The sequence below is a fragment of the Folsomia candida genome, unplaced genomic scaffold (genome assembly GCF_002217175.1).
Source record: "Folsomia candida strain VU population unplaced genomic scaffold, ASM221717v1 Fcan01_Sc016, whole genome shotgun sequence".
Classification (NCBI taxonomy): Eukaryota; Metazoa; Arthropoda; class Collembola; order Entomobryomorpha; family Isotomidae; genus Folsomia; species Folsomia candida.
The window spans coordinates 3,487,570-3,506,284 of record NW_019091208.1 but is presented as its reverse complement, the minus strand read 5'-3'; the positions used below and the strand labels follow the sequence as shown (position 1 = coordinate 3,506,284).

The following is an 18,715-nucleotide window of genomic DNA, read 5'->3' as shown; positions in this document are numbered from 1 at the left end:
TTTGTATTTTTAACACTTTTGGATAGTTTGGACGCCTAAATTTAGATGTCTATCCAAAATTTAGACAGTAAGCGAAACCCTGTTTACAAGTTTGAGCTATGCAAAGATGTTTACATATGGGAAATAATGATACTCATTTTCATACACTTTATTGCATCTAAATTAACCTACACTGCTAGGAAAAGGGTTTAAATCACTGTTCCCTCTCGTGCTTCCGACAGCATTATGAGAAACTCCATTACTTATGGTGACCCCGACCCCGCTTTCACTGCCCGGAGGTTGGTTAACATCTCGAAACACGATACCAGCCAAGTGATCAATCACTTTCTTCTGCAGTTGCATTTTCCACGCGAGAAATCCAAGACCCGTCAGGAGCGTGAGAATTGTGAGGACAAGAAGAGTAATTCCCACGCCGCCAAGACCGGAACTTGGTTCTGTGAATGTTGGACAAATTTTAAAAAATCGGTCAATACTTTTCAAATTTTAAGCGTTTGCAATTGTAAATTTTAAGCACCTTCGACATAAACCATAAAACGCTTCTCGTCCGAACCCCCGAAATTTGCAGCTATGCATCTGTAGTCGCCTTGGACATCGTGCGAGACGCGATGGATGATCAGCGTGGAGGTTCCATTTAAGCGTTTGAATGATATATTGTTTTCATGGATGATCGTCTAAAAAATGCAGATTATTACATAACTGGTGATTGTGTACAATGGCCGCGGGAGTGTGGGGACAGAGGGACAATGTCCCCACGGTTATTCGATGTCAACATCATCTGCCCATGTTATATAATCCCCTTCTTCCCCTATCATACAATGTTAATGTCCCCTGATGTCCCCACGCCTTCCGCGGCCACTGGTTGTGCAACATATTTGGATTTATAAAATTCACCTTGTTGTTTTTCTTCCATTTAATTCCCGGAGGAGGCGAACCACTAACTTTGCATTCCAGAATTTGCTCCGTGGAATTTAATTTCCACTGAAATTCCTCCATTTCCGGGTGGAAAAAGTGGGGGCGTCGCGTCTCTTAAATGTGTAATGAAGATAATATGCAAATACATATTTCGAATAATATTAATTATTAAAATGCGTACCTTGCACATCCATAAGAAGGGATTTGTTAACCCATCGCGTGTCATTCCAGACGGGGACGAAACAAATGACCTCCGTCATCTCGCGGACAGCTTTAACCCGAAGATTTTGAAAGGACACGGAATTTGTATCGTAAACATCCAACATTCCGGGAACTTTGTTATTTGCTTGATTTTGACGACATATTAAGAAATGTTGCAGATTAATTTAAAATATAATTTCGAAAAGATAGCAATTAGTCGTCTGGTGGGTTTGGACGTCCAAAATCTACTGTTAAGTTATATACTAATCTAAGGTTAAGTCCAAAAGCTTCTAACAAAAATGTGGCAACATGTTACAAGTTCCTTATCAGCGACTTTTTTTGCTAATCTAAACATGCACAGATATGTAATTTCCCATTACTTTTGAGAATTTTGGTTGGTGTGTAATACCGGAAAAACTTTGGTTTTGTTATGTTTTCTTATGAGAAATTAGATAATTTTCTAAACCATGCCGTATTATTTTCTATTTTGGCCACTTTTTTTACGCTTGGACATTTTGGACTTTCAAAATTTGGTGTCCAAAAATAGTTTTGGACAGAGGTCAAACCCGCAGCGAAATACTGCTTGTACACATACACGGAGGTGGGAAGAATTGAAGGGTCTGATTTTTCCACCGGATAGCCCATTGAATCCCCTCCGCAAAAAAATTGAAGGCCGTGTCGCACGATATTGTCAAATTTTGACGCTCATAAATTGAACCTCGAGTCGTTGCAGATATTTCCACCATATTCTCAGGTGCTATTTCGTTCCAGTTGAAGTCTGTAAAATTTTTGGCGAATTTTTTTACTCATAAATTTGTAGGTAGTGTCGTCCTCTACAATTAATTGTCTTACATAAATTAGCCGTGTAATTATTCTTCTTGGTGGGCAAATCTGAGTAAAATGTGCGAATCAGGTCGACCCCGTCCCCCAAACAGCGCAACATTCCCGAATCCTTAGTGTAAATCCGTTCCGATGTGCAACTCCGGTTACGGTTGCGTCTTCCATTGTTAACGATCTTGCATGAAGAAAATTAAATTAGATAAGTTGTACAGAATTTAAATTGATAGCCTGACTCACAGTGTGCAATTGATGACGGCGAAGTTGACATGAAAAATTTTCCACGCAAAAAATCGTATGAAGCTTGGGTGCTTTTGAAGTATTGGAGCAGCAAATTATTTCTTGCGACGTTTTATTAAATATAATAGTGGCGTTTCCATCCATCGTGTTATTAAAGTCGACATCGGGGTCCTTAATACCTTCGAATTTAATGTAGAGATTCAACTTATGGACTAATTACGAAAAAAATGTGGAGTGTAGTGTTTATATTTCACCTTTTTTGACGCTCATGACCAACGCCTCATCTTCGTCGTCCCCAACGGCACATCGAAAACGGCCATATGCTCCACTGTACTGGTAGAGATTTACTCGGAAGCCAATTTTGGGGTTGAATTTTATAAATGGGCTTTTCACGAGGACCCATTCCTGCATTTAGGAGTAAAATGTTATACGCGATAAGCAATCCCAGAAAATTGACCGTTTTTCGGGTCCATGTAACCATTTGAAAGTAATAACGGCAATACTGTGGTTTCTTGCGTATTTTGACCTGCAAGAAATGAAAGGCGCAAGAAACTGGGCCCCGCCGCTATTCATACGGCGCGTGGCTGGATGGCGCATATTTCGTGCACTTTCTCCCAGTTTCTTGCACCTCACATTTCTTGCGTTGCAGTGCAAAAAATGCAGCAAAGAAACTAAACCCAGTAAATTGAGTGCTTATTACACAAAAATTCGACCTACGGAATTAACTTCGCGATATAAATTGACGGTGACATCAGGCCTGGAAACGCGACATGGAAGGATCAAATAGTGCCCATCTTTAGACTGAGGTTCAACTTCTTTTCCTCCCAAGACAAGGTTTGACGGATTACTGCCTACATCAATTTGGAGATTAAATACATAATTCGTCATTTTTGCTGCAAAAATTTGACGCACCTTGCCAGTACACGTAAATGCTCTTGATCACATCATCCGGAAACTCGACACTGACACAGCTATAGTTTCCACTGATGGCACTTTGGTCTCCGTACAAGTCCAGGGACGAAATGAAGGTGTTACTTCTGGTGTTATAAATGTCCGGGTTTGTTCGGAAATATCGGACCCTCGTGTAAAATGAAGGGTAGTCCGAGTCTGACTGGTATTTTCATGTAAAAATGTAAAGAGATTTACATTCTCGTTAGTATATAAATAGTTAATATAGGACTCGATGTCTTGTAACCAAAATCGTCAAAATCAACACGTCTTTAATCATTTTTTGGTTTTAGGAATTTATTTTAAAATTCTGGACGACAAATTTGTAATCAATAAGTTGATTAATAGAATCGCAGTGATTTTTTAAGCGTTTCAATGAGTTTTAATTTTTCTGAAGGCGTCCTTAACCTTGAGATCTCCTCCTTTAAAAACTATCAAAATCTGGGGTGTACATTTTTTTAAATCGCAACGACTTGCTCCATAAATTAGTCGTTCAGAAATTTAAATAAATTCCTGTGTCGAGAAATGATTAAAACTGTGCTGATTTTGACAATAAGTCATTGAGTCCTACATTAAACTTAAATTTACAAAGAAATCGCACCTGATAAAACGAAACCCATTGGACAGGATACGTCGCATTGCATTCAAATCCTAATCCAGTAATTTGCGGAGAAACGATGAACGTTTGACCCTGGTCTAAAATGGACAAATAATTTGAAGTCATATTTTCAAAGTCGGTCCTCCAATGTCCACCCATGTTGTGGTCTTCCTGGTCCATTTCTAACCATCTTGCCAACCCGATGCGAGGATACTCTTGGGGCCACCATCCCTCCGCCAAAGTAAACAAAAAACTCACAATAAAGGCGAAATAATTTAAGGAATTTGATGGCAAAAGTAGTTTTGACATGGTATTATTTATGTTGCGAATTTGTTCAGAATATGTAAATATACGCAGCACCAGCCATAAATATCTACGAGCTGGTCACATTTGTGCCTTACTTATTCAACGCTGCGTTATTCGGAGATAAAATAATGGACATCTTAATTATCTGGAGGAGTGATTACTATTATTTTTACCATCATCAACCATTCCATTATAATCCCATTAACTATGCAATGTCCAAATCACGGTATAATGGGTCCGATGCGCTTGTTCGTATACTGCAACTTAATCTAACCTTATAATCCGACATACCTTTGTTATGCAAATGTAAAAAAAAGCTGCTTTGATTTAATTTTGGTTTGTCATGATTTTCGCTGTTAACTAAGGAGTTTATGGTGGATCGTTATTTTCATGAAACGGAAGTCGCCTTTGCACGGTGACAGGAGGCACATAAAAAGGCAGATTGGTGGTGAATATATATAAGGATGCGTGGGTATAGGATCAAATATGCTATTATTAAGTGGCGTCAGCCGCTTAATGCGATCATTTTGTCCGTCCGTCTGTCCGTTTATGCTTTAGTGGGCACTGCAGGATATCTCCACGAACGATTTCAAACCCGGTTTTCGCGATTATGCCTCTAACTTTTAGTTCTCGGTCGAGTTCGATAATGTGACCATTGGGAGAGCGCTGTCCAAAATTCAATTTAGCCTAATTTCATATGGGATGCCATTTTAAAGAAAATTTCACCACAAAATCAACCCCGTCAGTATTTTTGATCTCTGACAAACCCATGACCGTTAGGCCGAGGTCAAATAAATCACATAATTTTCATGTAGTGTCATTTTACTGTATGACTATGACGCCACTTTTATATGTTCGTTTGAGATGGTTAATATTATTTTTGCAGATTCACAAGTTTTGCATGCGCCGATTTTATGTTAAAAATTAAGACTAATGCAATTTACCATTCATTTTTCTACACTTTTTATTCCTGGCTGATCTGGTTTTCACAGCTTTGAGCTAACTTTTGTAGCGTTATATAATCCATTTGAACTTCATAAATTGGTTCATGTACCCACCCGTTCAAGTGCCCGAATCAATTATTTATATTTTAGGACAAACATAAAACCTGAAGACTTGATACATTCCATTATCAATTACTTATCTAAAACACATATTTATGACAGACACAATTAATTATTCTGTAAATTAACAAATTGACTAATAAATATTTATAATTGGAATAAACTTTTTAATTTCTTGTTCATATATTACGTACAAAAATTGAAGTAATTTCATTAAATGATATTAATTTATACAGTAACGATTCAAGGTAGACAATTAATTCAGTGCCCGAGTTTGATTGGTCATTTCGCTGTGTGGAAGAATGTATTAGCTGGATTTGCATTCATCATCAGTTCCAAAAATATTTGATTGATAATTGCCATTCTTTGACTAATATTTAATATTTGATAATTGATCTTTGACTAATATTTACTAATAAATTCTATCAGTTGCACTGTACTGCGACTATTTTGGAGAGAGACGACATTGCAGTTGTGTAATGATAGACTCGTATTTTTACGATTGTACTGCCTTATAATTATGAAATATTATATATAGTTTTCTATCAGTTTTAGAATTTAGGACCAAATTTTTGGTGACTATTGTTTTGTGAAAGGCTCATAAATCACGAATTTGCCAATAGTTTGTGTGAGCTTTAATAATTTATTGTTTCGGTTTTGGTAGACTATTTATTAGTCAATTGTTTCTTCAGGACGACTATTTTTTAAATGCTATGCTAACTTTTTGACAAAATAGTTTGACTACTGTTTCGAAAATACCCATTTATCGAAATGCCACATTTGTCACAATGGTGATCAGACATTTGTTTCATAGGATATAGATCTGTTTCATGCAAGTATTTACACATAGCATAACTAAACCAGTTAATTACTTGGTTGTTCTGTTTCAATATCTACAATGGTACTAAAATACAGTTGGTTAATGCTGACAATTATTTATCTGTGTGCATTATCCATCACGTGAGGATCGATTATATATAAAAATCTAGTTCAGACTATGTGATAATTTCTTTAGAAGACCAGTATATTCATATACATATAGATTTTTGTCAGTAAATATTTGCTGCCTATAGAAATAAATCTACTCCAGTTTTTGACGTTTTAATTAGTTTTGACGATGAGTTTTAAATGTGTTGGCCTTAAATAAAAATTTAATTTTGCACAAGTTTGTCGCAAACTTGTGCAAAATTAAATTTTTAAGCAATTTTGAACTCACATATAAATTTTGGGTGCAATGGTATAAATTCCAACGAAATAAAAAATTATAAATTCATAATTTATGGGCCAACTTGTCTATAAGTTGATTTCTGTCTCGTTTACACATTTGTCTAAAAAAATTAAAAGAATTTATAATTTTTGTATTTATTTTACCTTGTACCATTTCATCCCAAATTGATCTGAAAGTCTAAAAATGCTTAAAAATTCAATTTTCCACAAGTTGGTACTAATTATACTGCATTAAAGGCCAACTCATCTTCACCCATTGAAAACTCATCATCAACACTAATTTTAACACTTAAACTAATTAAAGATATTTAATATGGCACATGCCAAGTCTCTCTAGTACAGATACGTACATATCTGATTAATTACGGGTTGGTATGGTAGACTATGTAAATAATTGTGGTTGACTAGATTCAGCAATTAAAATCCTTTAACGCCAAAGGAGCTACGGAGCCATTCGAATGACACCCAAAACGTGAGAGACCACGGTCCCAGTCGCATCCAGATGGGAAGGAATCCTTTATACAGAGCAAAGAAGCCTTCGTTCTTGACCGTTTTTTGGAGGCAGTCCATCGAATTCTTGTAATACAACCCCACCCCGTTTTCTGTAGGTTGGTTCATAATTCGGGTTTTGACGACATCCGCTGGCGTCCCCATAATCGTTGCGGTGAGTCCGGCCAACAAACTGTAAAGGACATTATCAAAATATTATTATTTTAAATAGTAAAAAACTGAATTTAACGCAGAACTCGGTGACTTATCGCTAAAATCGTCAAAATCAATAGTACATTTTTAATAATTTCTCGGCTCTGGTGAAGGGTTCTTAAATTTGAGATCTCCTTCAGAAACTGTCAAAATTAGAGTTTATATAGTTTTAAAAAATTGGCAACCCCCTGCTTACCAAATTTTTTCTTCAGACTTTTAAAATAAATTCTCGGAGCCGAGAAAATATTAAAATGTTCTGATTTCGACGATTTTAGCGGGGAGTCATTAATTTCTGAAAATTATATTAAACGCACCTGGACAAAATGTGCACTCCAGTGCCATCCTTCATATTTGTATTTCTTAAAAGAAACCGTTTAGCTGAGTCGTACGTCGTCAAATCGCCCAAATTCACCAGAGCACCTCGTTGCACGTTGGGGACCCAGCCACGCCACAATCCCCGGATGCCACCCTCCTTCCAGATTTTGGTCAATGCTTCAAACACCCCTTTGACCCTGGGTGGCTTCCCTTCTAAACGGAGACGGCCTTCCATTTGCAACTGAACTTTAACCAGATCCATTGGGTTAGCTGTGAATTGGGCGAATCCACCCACAATCAGACCAGTGAGTGCTGCCTGCAATTTTATCAGGGCATTATTTAGTCAAACTTATCCGCTTACTTGAACATATTCACTTATCAAAAACGTGTAAGCATATACTTTATGAATGGGGTATGACCCGTCTGGTTCCCTGCCAAAAATATCATCCCGAATTTTTTCGTATAATGCCATCCTTATCCCGGAGTAAATGACGTGTCGGTAAAGTGCTGGTGAAAGTCCGCTCCACAAATGCAAAAATCCCTCTAATTAATCAGCAAATTTTCGCAATTTCATACATAGTTAATAAATGAAGCATATATGTGTTGGTTAAAATATGTAAATTAATAAATGCACATAATAAACCTACCTCCTTTAATAACTCCTAACGCAGTTCGTACCATTCCTATGCGTTGCTGTGGGTTTGGCAGTCCGGTCTTGGACTTTTGCAACTCGCCAGCTATTTGAAGTATAAAATATTCATTTTCTTAATAATTGGCCAGATTTTGTAATTTTTTATTTATTTTACCAATTTGCATCCGAGTTTTTGTCAGGTCCAAAGGATAAGTTACTGAAAGTGATGAAAACAAATTAAAACATGATATTTTTTTAGTATGAAAAAAAGCATGCAAAATAATCACCAATTAAGTTCACTTTTTCATGAAATTTCATAACTTTTTTCATAAACTTTTATTTTCTTCCAAATTTTCATTCTTATTCAACGTATCAAAAAAAATAATATCTTTCCACTCAACAAATTCACAAAAATCTCCGTTTAGAAAAACTTTCATACTTAAAAATTAATCATACTGAATTAAAATTTAAAACCAATGACGTGAAAGTTTACCTGTTTCTGCCATAGCCGCAGCCATAAACGCTATGCAATATTTTTGCAAAAAGTCCCATCCTGGCGTGTTATCCTTCAACTTGTCTTCATGAACGATTAACATCGGCATTGCTAAATAATTCGGTGACAGACAAATAATTTTCTTAAGATTGTTTCTTCCCCCTAATTATGGAGCACTTTCACTTTTAAGCACGGAACCATAAATACAACTGACCACTGAAAGAACGGGCCTTCCTCAATAAATCAAGTATCATGTTGCACGAAGATAAATCGATAATTTAATTCCTACTTTAGGATTGCGTGGAGAGTGCTCGTGGAGTTAAATAATAATGGCATGGCATGACATAACTCTAGCAAAGATGATGGAAATTATAATTATATCATCTATTGATCGATCCTTCTAATTTTGGAACTAAATAAGCAAGCAGCTGAGTGAGAGAGTTGCCAGATTGAAAAATTGAGTTATCTCCGACCTCTTGCTAACAACGAAGGATAAGGTGTGAAATGTGTTTAATAGCGAAAAACGATGTCTTTATTATCAGAAATGAGATACAAATGAAACTTGTAATAAAGTAAACAGGCTATAAAGAAGATATAAAAATAACAGTAAAATCAATAAAGTACTTGCAAATGCATATTATAATTAGCCTAGTATTGAAATCCAGAAATTTGATCACCACTTAAAAAGTTTGTCAGTTTAGCAACTATTATTTTGTGTAATGAAACAGATGAGTTAGTAATAAGCTACCACTGTTATATTAGTATTAAGCTGTTATATGTACTACTTCTTCTGCTGGGTCGAGTGATAATAAGGTTGTTAGTTAGTATTAGTTTTAATGCTAGAAACCCTGTTAATACGTGTGCAACCACCGATAAAACTAAACGTGTAGTGTTCATGGTTCGAGTTGTGTGAGTATGTGTGCAAAAATCTTATGCAATAATATTTCGCGTAAGTGTAACGTATCCCGGATAGGTTTGGGATATATATTGCATTCAAGTTTGAACAAGTTTTACCTCGGGATTTTCTCCTGGTGGTTGTCTCCTCCGAGAAAATATCGGCTTTCCCCGATTCGGGGGATGGCGTAAAAATGTGCATGATGGTTACGACGATAACTAACTACGTGGGTGGGTGTACTTTCTCGGTTAAACTTTCACCAGAATTTTATATATCACCACACGAAATCAATAGCTTTTAGCTTTACTTCGATAACGAACCAATTTGTTGCTACATTATTTATCCTTGTAAAACATGCCAGTGACGCAAATCCATGCATCGAATAGAATTTATTATTAGAGATCAATAACCATTATATTACAGTTCAATCAATCGCAGATAAGTGATGAATTGGCGACGGCACAAGTCTTAATGGCTTATTTATTCTTAAACTCTTTCTAAACAATAATACATAACTTATGTTTAGGAAGAAAGAAACTGGAATAAACTGGTTTAAAAAAGTTAACCCCTCGCAAGTTCTTCTTAAGAGAAGACCCTTCCTCATTTAATGCTCCTTATAACCTCAATCCCAAAAATATTTTTGGTTTCATTCTATCCAACTATAACCAAGTAACTGTCACCAACACATGTCTGGACTGGAGATTGTGTGAATGTGAACAGAATTTTAACCGATTTTCCCAACTTCTTTCTTATGTTTAACAAAGACCAAATAAAAGTAAACAAAGAGAAACAAACCGTAGCAAGGAGAACCAGAGAGGATTTATATATGTAATTGCATAACAAGGGATACAGTAAGTAACTAAACGATACAAAAATAATATAAGCTTGTATATACATATGTACAACAAGCAATAAATAAAGCAAGCAGTTGGATTGGATTGACCATGTTTATAAACATTACAAAATAAATACATACATGAGAAATATTTAAGACGAGAGTTGACTGCACGGTTAAATGTTGTGGTAGTTAGATTATAAGAACCAGATCTGGTATATACCTAGTGCATTAATCATGTTCAGGTGCACAAATGCTGCTGCAATTTGCATAAATGTTGCTTCACTGCCTGCAATCTGCTGGATTATCCATAACATAAATATGTACATATTTATCTACTACTTGTACATACAACATGCATACTGCAGAAGTATTTATTTATAATTTAATTGAATAATTCGCCTGGCTATATTACGAGGACTGATTGACCAAGATAGATTTTTTTTATTCATCTTTGGAATTTGAACTTGAACTATGCCCCAGAAAAAAGATAACTGTTTCAGGCACACGAAAAGGTGATTGGGTTTAATTGTATCATAAATTTTATATGTATGTGACGCATATAAAAAGGATATTAATTAAACGATTTAATTTATTAATTGAGTAGTTTAACATTTAGACTATAAATTTTATATGTACACGTTATGTAACAACAAAAAATATGTGTATAAAGAAATCAAAGGTTACAATAAGACCATACTTTCAAATAAAAAATGAACCAAACCCTTCAATTCGGCCACTTAAAATTTGTCAACTTTTCCGACTCGTCCCAAAATCGTTTCGCCATGTCTTTATCTTTGGCAAATGGAGGTACCCAGGCCGGTGCGACGTCTCCCTTCATCTCGTAAAATCCATTCGGACCATAATACCCGTTCTTCTCGACGGCTGGAGACGTCGCCGCGTACAATTGGGGTAAAGCCCCTCGCGCCGAGGTCTGCGAAAACAGCGGCTTCATCACGGCGTTGGTGAATCTTCCCAGGAATGTAGTTCCCGGACCGTTGTCGACCAAACCAGTGTCAGAAAATCCAGGATGCGCCGACACCACGGTCAACCCCCACCCGTTCTGATCACTCCTGTTCTGCAGTTCCAGTGAAAACAGCAAATTGGCCAGTTTGGATTGACCATACCCTCCGGTGGCTGAGTAACTTTTGGCGAATTGCATATCGTTGAAATTGATCTTGCCCCATCTCGCCATCAGACTCGAGACATTTACCACTCGTGGGGACGAGCTTCTTCGCAGAGATGGGAGCAGTTGACCGGTGAGGGCGAAATGAGCCAGGTGGTTGGTGCCGAGTTGGATTTCAAAGTTGTCCGATGTCGTGAGGCGGTTGGGTGGCGTCATTACGCCGGCATTGTTGACGATAATATCTAAAATGATTTAATTACTTAATTAGCACATGTACATATTTACTAAAAATCGCTTAAATAAGTATAGGTATGTATTTAAAAACGCCAAAATATTTATGAAATATGTACGAAAATAAAAACAAATTTTCGCAAAAAAAACTTTGTATTGCTGAATATAATGCTCTGGATTTTTTGTAGTCGAATATTTTTGAGCAAAAATTTCGACTTCAAATGAAAAAGTTGAAAATAAATACATATCTCTGCTTATTAGTCTTACATATATTTATTTTCATACAATAATCGTATATAAATATACAAATATTACCCAATGGCTGTCCCCTGGCGTTGTAATTTGTCGCAAACTGCTTAACCGAAGCCAAACTCCCATGATCAATTAGGGCAAAAGTAACATCCGCGGAAGGGTGTGCCGCCTTAATTTTGGCTACCGCATCAGCCCCCTTGGTTTCATTTCGTCCCCCGACAAGCACCGTGGCCCCAGCCCCACAAAGCGCCAACGCAGTGTCGAACCCAAGCCCTCCAGTGGCACCAGTCACCAAAGCCACCTTTCCAACCAGAGAGGGAATATCGCTCGTTGTAAATGGCTTAGCGCGAGGCATGTTCGGAATTTTAAATGAAACTGAATAAGTAAAGTTTTGGAAATATCCCGTGACAAACTATGTATTTTAATTGCAATTCAAGTAAAATTTCCACTTGCTGGCAAACGGACTATTTGAACACAGCTCGACTCTTCTCTAGGCACACTAAACACAAGGACAAAGCCAGCCTCAATTATCGTCCGGCTTTTTATAATGTCGCAAGGTCAGGGTATACATTCTACAAGTGGCTATACGTTTCTGTACTTATTACATACGCGAGGTTGTCACGCAAAAAAACACATAAAATCATCATCATCCATGATTTTTGCACCATCATTACACAGTGAGTCACAATGACGAGCAGACAATTTTGCAGTTGCACTCGCACTATCACGCGATCAAGGATTGTTATTGCATGTAATGGTCAATTAAATTAAGTTTGGTTGCAAAATATCATGTGAAATGAGACATGATTACCATGCGAAAATACATCGCTTTCTTGCCGACCAGTAGCCAGCATATTGGTTTGTCCTATATGCATGCGTGCATAAGTAAGTAGTAAATGCGTAGTAAATTATACCAGCTTTTATGAAACAGTGAGATTTTAATTTTCGATCCAAATTTAATTTCTTAATATTTACGTATTTAAAGTTCTCAGCATGAAAAATAATAAGTTAAAAAAATAGGTAATTCGAATTTAATCGAAGTTTCATGGAGTGTTGTTTGAACACTGTCGAAGTTTTGGGTCTTTATGTATGCCTGACTTAATTTATCACTTGAAAACGTGACCCTAATGCTAAAACCACACATTTTTCCAGAAGTCTTTGTGACAAGTTTCTCAACCTTTTCTACGCACGTCTTGATAATGAAATATTTACAAATAACGTAATATTTTTCTTCATTTTTTCGCTTAGACGTCTGTGTAAGTCTAATTTACTTAGGAGAGTGAAACTAATGTGAATATACGAGGTTGTACTTGCAATATCTAAGATAATTTATGTATCTAATTTTCCAAATAAATTATTAATTGATCAATTTCTGTTCATTAAAACCTAGACTATTTTTTCTTCGTCGAGGTCTCTGTACTCATTATGCTTAGCACTTAAGCACCCCGACCACTGCGAGATGAATGACACTGCTCATCCACATATAAACATTTTCAGTTTGGTAATTTGTTTACTTCCTTCGCCAGTACGAGATCTGCATGAGTTTACACGTAGCTGAAACCAACTTTCCTCCTCACTTTGACTTTCACCCGAAATTCTCCACTTTGTTGGTTAGTTCCACACAGGCAGGTTTTCGCCCCTGGATTTCTTCCTCTGCTCCTCGCTTTCCTCATAATATAAGCTCCACACCACGGCCAACTCGGTTCAGTCAAGTTCCATCGCTCAAAGCGTTGTTACTCCAGACTTTCCATGAGAGAAACCTTTCAATTCTACTGCTGTCTAGGTCGACCAGAATTTTTAAAATTGACCCAACCAGCTCGAACACCCACTTAAGTGCAACCTAACCTTCCCCCTTTAAGTGAATCACTCACCTAAAAATACAAACTTCTCATAAAATTAGTATCAATCGGTGAAATCATCCACAAACATCTTACTTTCCTTATCCACTTTCTCTAAAAAAAAGAAAAGCAACACAGGAAAAACGAATCTATGAAAAAGCATTTCTTAAAAAAGACAATTTTCTTTTTGAGAGTGACTCCTCCTGGATGAGAATCTACTTGAGCCAGAAAGCGACTTGTTTTAAATCTAAAGTTAACTTGAACGAACCGACTTTCTCGCGTAGTTACATACGTATCTTCATTCACGTATGCTGCCTGGTGATCAGGACGAGACGAGGAGAAAGCAATCTCAAGAAAGCCTCTCGCTCTCTCTTTGAAAAGGTATTGTGTACGAGAGGGAAGGAGGTCGCGGTCGTGGGCTGCGACTGACTGACTGACTGAGTGACGGTCTTCCTATACGGAGAAGAAGAAAAAAAACGAATCAAAAAGAAAGTTGCATTCCGACGTCGGTCTTCCCACAATGAGCGGAATCTTAGAGGAGACACATTTCTATTAATATTTGAGACTTGCTTGGAGAGAAATGCGTGCCGACGAAGAAAGAGCAACAGTTTGCCTCGCGAATCTTTATCGGTGCAAATAAAAAAAAACTGAGAAACCCAACCAAACCATCACAATTTCCCGAGTACGGGAGGTAAGTTGATAACCAATACTTTTGTATGTGCACTGTTAAAAATCTGGTAGAGTCGGATATACACTCCGTACTGGTATTGATTTGGTAATAACTTCCTACCGGGTTGGTAGTGGTTTGTTTCTGAGCGGTAAATTTTTCATTACTAAACTATAACGCCCGTTATTTCCGTGCCGAAATAGTCACATACGGTCAGTAATGAAATACCAGTTTTCTAAGAGTGTATATATATGTACACGTCTCTTCATGCCTTCCTCCATCTCCAGCTTATTAGTATTGGTTTGGTTAGCCGACATACTGCCGCTCCTCTGCTGATTAGATTTGATTCCAACTATTTCGCTTGGATGATGAAGTGGTCCTCCTTATTCCTTCTTGATTCCGAGAAGGAGAAGAATTCGAACTTGTACAAATAAATTGGAGGAGCTCGCATAACTCATTTTCCTCCCTGGGTTAAGTAAAATTATGGTTGATTTTTGCATCTACATAATCGTAAAATTGGGAAAGAAGAAGAAAAAAGAATCTGTCCCGAAACAATATTGACTTTTATGTCTGCCTACATACAAACCTCCCCCAATTTTTCCCTGTTTTACTTCCTTCCCACACACACACGGTTCGTTTTATTTGTTGCTTTGTACAAGGTTTATTGCGCTATCAAATCTGCCTCTAGTCGTGTTTAATATGAAAACTGCATGGTTGCGAGCAGTCCCCACGGAACAGGGGGACAATGTCCCCACGGTTATTCGATGTCCGTATCATCTGCCCATCTTATATAAACCAGACTTCATGATTTGGTCGGAGATTTCCTACCTACATATCTGAGGTTGCCAGCTAACTCCCAAGATTTACAAATGAATGGGAGGGGACGCACACATAATACGTCATCAAACAAATCTCGCAATCACCCGACTACACTTAAAAAGATTTTTAATGCGGAAAAATAATGTTATACCAGCACTATATTTGACCAATTATCTCGGTAATTGATGTGAAAAAATTATGCTCATAATGTTACAAAGTATGCTGACGTCGAAGAGATTGCACAATTTCAATCTGGAATTATATAATTTGGTTTAAGTGTTGGTAATACCAGTACTATCTTTAATCAATTATCTTAAGAAATTTAAATTATTTGTGACTTTACGAAGCTTGCCAGCGTCAATGTCGTTTCACAATTTTTAATTTATTTTTTTATTTTTTAGGGTCTTTTTAAGCGGTTTTGAGTGACTGTAATACCAGCACTATCTTTAATCAATTATTTGACCAATTGTTAAATATAATCCGCACATATCAAAAAAAAAGTTTAAACCAAATGTCTGTACTAATAAAGCGACGTGATATGTGATCGTCCCCTCAGACTCGTAGTAGGCAGTTTTACATACTGAAAAGTCTTGTGGCATCTTGGTCGGAGACGGGTTAGGATTCTCCCACCAAGCCCAAAACTCTGATATAAACCCCTTCCTTCTTCTATCCTACAATGTTAATGTCCCCAGATGTCCCCACAGCTTCCGCGGTCACTGGAATATGAGAATCATGTTCCGGGTGTGGAGCCGCCGTTGGTTACACAAGACGCAGATATGTACATTTGGTGGCTTGGCTTGGGTTATGATTATTGTGAACAAGGAGTGCGAATTTTGGTTTCAAGAGCAAATAATAATAATACGGACAATAAATTAGCTCTGATCTCCGGGTGTCAAGTCGGATTCCAATCAACATTTCGGTGGGTTAGTGTATATAATATGTACATATGTACACTGCTAACTCGTGCTGGGTCGGTGTATTCAACAAGTTAGTGGGTTTGGCTCAAAGGGAGGGGAAGCTCGGTTAGACGGAGCAGAATGAAATGGCTGGGTTGGGAATTCATTTAGGGAATTCATCCATATTGCATCCTCCTCCCCGACGCGGAGCACTTGCAGTATGTGGCTGCCTGCCTCCTAATAGGCAACGTGCATCGTGGTGAAAGTTGCCTGGTGAAAGTTTAACCGAGACGGGTTACGCTGTAGATATGAAGTCGTGTTACGATGAATTCGTGAATATGGGATATTTTAGTAAATGACTTAATGCAGGCTATATATACAAGTCAGTCACTTTCTACACGGTTCAACCGTTACAAAAGTGACATCTTCGGTTGTCAGTCAACCTTTTTCAGTGTTTCGGGTGCAATTAACCACGTGCAAGAAATAACTACAAGAAAGTAGGTATTTTGACCTGCAAGAAACGCAAGGCGCAAGAAACTATGTCCCGCCGCTGTACTTCATGCGGCGCGTGGCTAGATGACACATATTTCTTGCACTTTCTCCCACTTTCTGGCACCTCGCATTTCTTGCTTTGCACTCCAAAAAAATGTAGTAAACCAGCCAGGAACGAAACACTGCCCATTTTCCTCACAAAAAAGACTGGCACCTCTGACAAATTTTCTGAATTGTTCCACCCACAAAAAGTCGCTACTGACGTCAATTAGTCGCAAAGATACATATACCCCGACGAATCAGGAAGTATTTAGGAGGGGCATAGTCACTCACCAAGGACAACATATTGGATACTGAAGAGGTGTCATCAGTTTCAAAAGAAAACACTTTGTAAGTAGAAGTTCTGGTCGTGCCTAATTCATTTCCAGAGAGGCGAATACATTCTTCTGATCCTTTATCATGGAAACGAAGCACTCGGTGAAAGTGAAGAATTCAAATGTCATTAGAGCAAACACAAGTCGTCACTCATCCCTCATTTGAATTACACTGCCCACTCTTGTTTTCCTCCCAGCACATTATAAGTACAAGATCAAAATTCCATCACTCCTTAAAGTGATACAAAAAGTCGTCACGTTAGCTCCGTTACCAAGAAAATATTTACTTTTGCCCGGAAGACAAATGGTCTATTATACAATTTTGTGGTCATCAGTGGCCGCGGAAGCTGTGGGGACATTAACATTGTGGGATAGGGGAGGGAGGGGTTTGTATAGCATGGGGAGATGACGGGGACATCGGATAACCTTTGTCCCCCTGTCCTCACGCTTCCGCAGCCCCTGGTATTTAGATACCTCATAAATCAAGGGAATCTATTCATGCCTGGAGGTTATGTACCTCATAATTTTGCATTTAGTTGATTGTTCTCCCAGCCTCACATTCTTTTACTTAAGTAAAGAAAAATACATAAGTAAGTAAACGAGAAACATGAGAATAACGCATTATTACACTTTCTCTCTCTCCTTACATCCGTCCATCCATGGCTCTTTGATCTCTTCTCTTCTCTCCACTCGACAAACAAAACATTAGCGAAACCAGTAAGCAGACATTCAACCGGACATGGATGCTAAGTGATTCCACTCTGGAATTCCACTCCTGCTAACTCATCGTATACATAAATATGTATGCATTTGAGCACAAAGATAGGAAGTAACTATCATCACCCACGACCACGAGCCAAGGAATGTGCTCAATAAAGGTTTCATTTGGTTGGTTGGTTGTTGCATCGGGTCGCAATTTGCAGTTCTGCGAATCAAATCAATTATTCATCGAGTCCGCGGTTTCGTTTCGCGTTGGGATGAAGGAATTGATGAAAGTGGGGAGAAAAAAAATAAGGATTCTGCATTTTGGGTGGGAATCATCATCAATCTCTGTCACACATGGTGACCAGTACCATTCGTAACCTTCATGCAAGCAGTGAATTGAATTGGATTGGATTGTCGGGACGGACAAGGGACGACGACGAAGGAAGAGAGAGAGAAGATGAGATAAGGCGCTTTAGTTAAGGTGCACTTTGTAAAAAAGAAAGAAAGAAAAGACGACTACACTGTTAAAAATCTGGTGGAGTGAGATATATACTCAGGACTGGTATTGATTTGGTAATAATTTCTTACCGGAGGGGTAGTGATTTGTTTGTGAGGGGTAAATTTTTCATTAACACAACGCTATTGAACAGTAATGCCCGTTATTAGCTGGTAAATATATGTACACCGGTCAGGAATGATTTAATACCAGCATTCCGTACTGGTATTGATTTGGTAATAACTTCCTACCGGATTGGTAGTAGTTTGTTTCTCAGTCGTGAATTTTTCATTACCACAACCTTACTAAACGGTAATGCCCGTTATTACCGTGTCGGTAGAGTCACATACATATGTACTCCGGTCAGTCCTGCCTGCTTTACTCCCTATTTTCTAAGAGTGTACACACAAAAGAAAATAAAAAAGGAGCAAAATAAGTAAGAGCAAGCACAACGCAGGGCGAGAGACATGATTGCATAAATAGTAATCCTCATCTTTTCTCACGAAAAAGAACGCAAAGAAAGGTGAGACTTTCTCCACTAATTGAACATCTAGCTTCGTCTGCGAAGAGAAATTTATCTTCCCCGTGGCAAAGGTTGTGAAGAAGTGGTTTTTT

At 37.7% G+C, this 18,715-nt stretch overlaps 4 protein-coding genes across 6 annotated transcripts in view; 1 reads left to right on the top strand and 3 right to left on the bottom strand.

Annotated features, from left to right (window-relative positions):
* Positions 1-124: 124 nt before the first annotated feature.
* LOC110856542 lies at positions 125-4,179 on the bottom strand. Its single transcript, XM_022105028.2, has 11 exons — positions 3,740-4,179; positions 3,103-3,301; positions 2,908-3,041; positions 2,445-2,595; positions 2,191-2,369; positions 1,966-2,128; positions 1,709-1,891; positions 1,094-1,258; positions 892-1,025; positions 515-671; positions 125-434 (listed from the first exon to the last, which is right to left on the bottom strand). Exons 1-11 carry the CDS (start codon positions 4,043-4,045, stop codon positions 163-165), a joined length of 2,043 nt encoding a protein of 680 aa, XP_021960720.2. The 5' UTR covers positions 4,046-4,179; the 3' UTR covers positions 125-162.
* An 809-nt stretch (positions 4,180-4,988) lies between these two features.
* On the bottom strand, positions 4,989-10,444 carry LOC110856579 (mitochondrial uncoupling protein 4). Of its 3 annotated transcripts, none has more exons than XR_004836333.1 (8): positions 9,489-10,444; positions 8,475-8,585; positions 8,157-8,198; positions 7,998-8,087; positions 7,751-7,893; positions 7,350-7,666; positions 6,561-7,015; positions 4,989-6,187 (listed from the first exon to the last, which is right to left on the bottom strand). XR_004836333.1 is itself a non-coding variant. In XM_022105062.2 (7 exons), the coding sequence occupies exons 1-7, from the start codon at positions 9,568-9,570 to the stop codon at positions 6,751-6,753; spliced, it is 1,050 nt and encodes a 349-aa protein (XP_021960754.2). In that variant the 5' UTR covers positions 9,571-10,444; the 3' UTR covers positions 4,989-6,750. The 3 variants fall into 3 exon arrangements, 1 of the variants encoding a protein (XP_021960754.2); XR_004836334.1 differs by having other exon boundaries at positions 6,587-7,015; XM_022105062.2 differs by having other exon boundaries at positions 4,989-7,015.
* A 334-nt stretch (positions 10,445-10,778) lies between these two features.
* LOC110856560 (retinol dehydrogenase 12) lies at positions 10,779-12,333 on the bottom strand. The gene is made up of 2 exons (XM_022105045.2): positions 11,877-12,333; positions 10,779-11,572 (listed from the first exon to the last, which is right to left on the bottom strand). The coding sequence occupies exons 1-2, from the start codon at positions 12,166-12,168 to the stop codon at positions 10,932-10,934; spliced, it is 933 nt and encodes a 310-aa protein (XP_021960737.1). The 5' UTR covers positions 12,169-12,333; the 3' UTR covers positions 10,779-10,931.
* A 1,188-nt stretch (positions 12,334-13,521) lies between these two features.
* Positions 13,522-18,715, top strand: part of LOC110856541 (potassium voltage-gated channel subfamily H member 8) — a 47,241-nt gene continuing 42,047 nt past the window's right edge. The window contains exon 1 of the mRNA XM_022105027.2: positions 13,522-14,342. The gene's annotated coding sequence lies outside the window, so the exon portion shown is untranslated. The remainder of the gene's footprint in view (positions 14,343-18,715) is intronic.

Coding starts and splice junctions, on each gene's coding strand:
- LOC110856542 (XM_022105028.2), bottom strand. CDS start 4,045: ATGTCAAAACTACTTTTGCCATCAAATTCCTTAAATTATTTCGCCTTT. Junction 2,370..2,444: donor GGTCATGAGCGTCAAAAAAG/GTGAAATATAAA, acceptor TTAAATTCGAAG/GTATTAAGGACCCCGATGTC. Junction 1,026..1,093: donor CCTTCTTATGGATGTGCAAG/GTACGCATTTTA, acceptor TACACATTTAAG/AGACGCGACGCCCCCACTTT.
- LOC110856579 (XM_022105062.2), bottom strand. CDS start 9,570: ATGCACATTTTTACGCCATCCCCCGAATCGGGGAAAGCCGATATTTTC. Junction 8,199..8,474: donor TGCGGCTATGGCAGAAACAG/GTAAACTTTCAC, acceptor CATCACTTTCAG/TAACTTATCCTTTGGACCTG. Junction 7,894..7,997: donor GTTAGGAGTTATTAAAGGAG/GTAGGTTTATTA, acceptor CTGATTAATTAG/AGGGATTTTTGCATTTGTGG.
- LOC110856560 (XM_022105045.2), bottom strand. CDS start 12,168: ATGCCTCGCGCTAAGCCATTTACAACGAGCGATATTCCCTCTCTGGTT. Junction 11,573..11,876: donor CGCCAGGGGACAGCCATTGG/GTAATATTTGTA, acceptor AAATCATTTTAG/ATATTATCGTCAACAATGCC.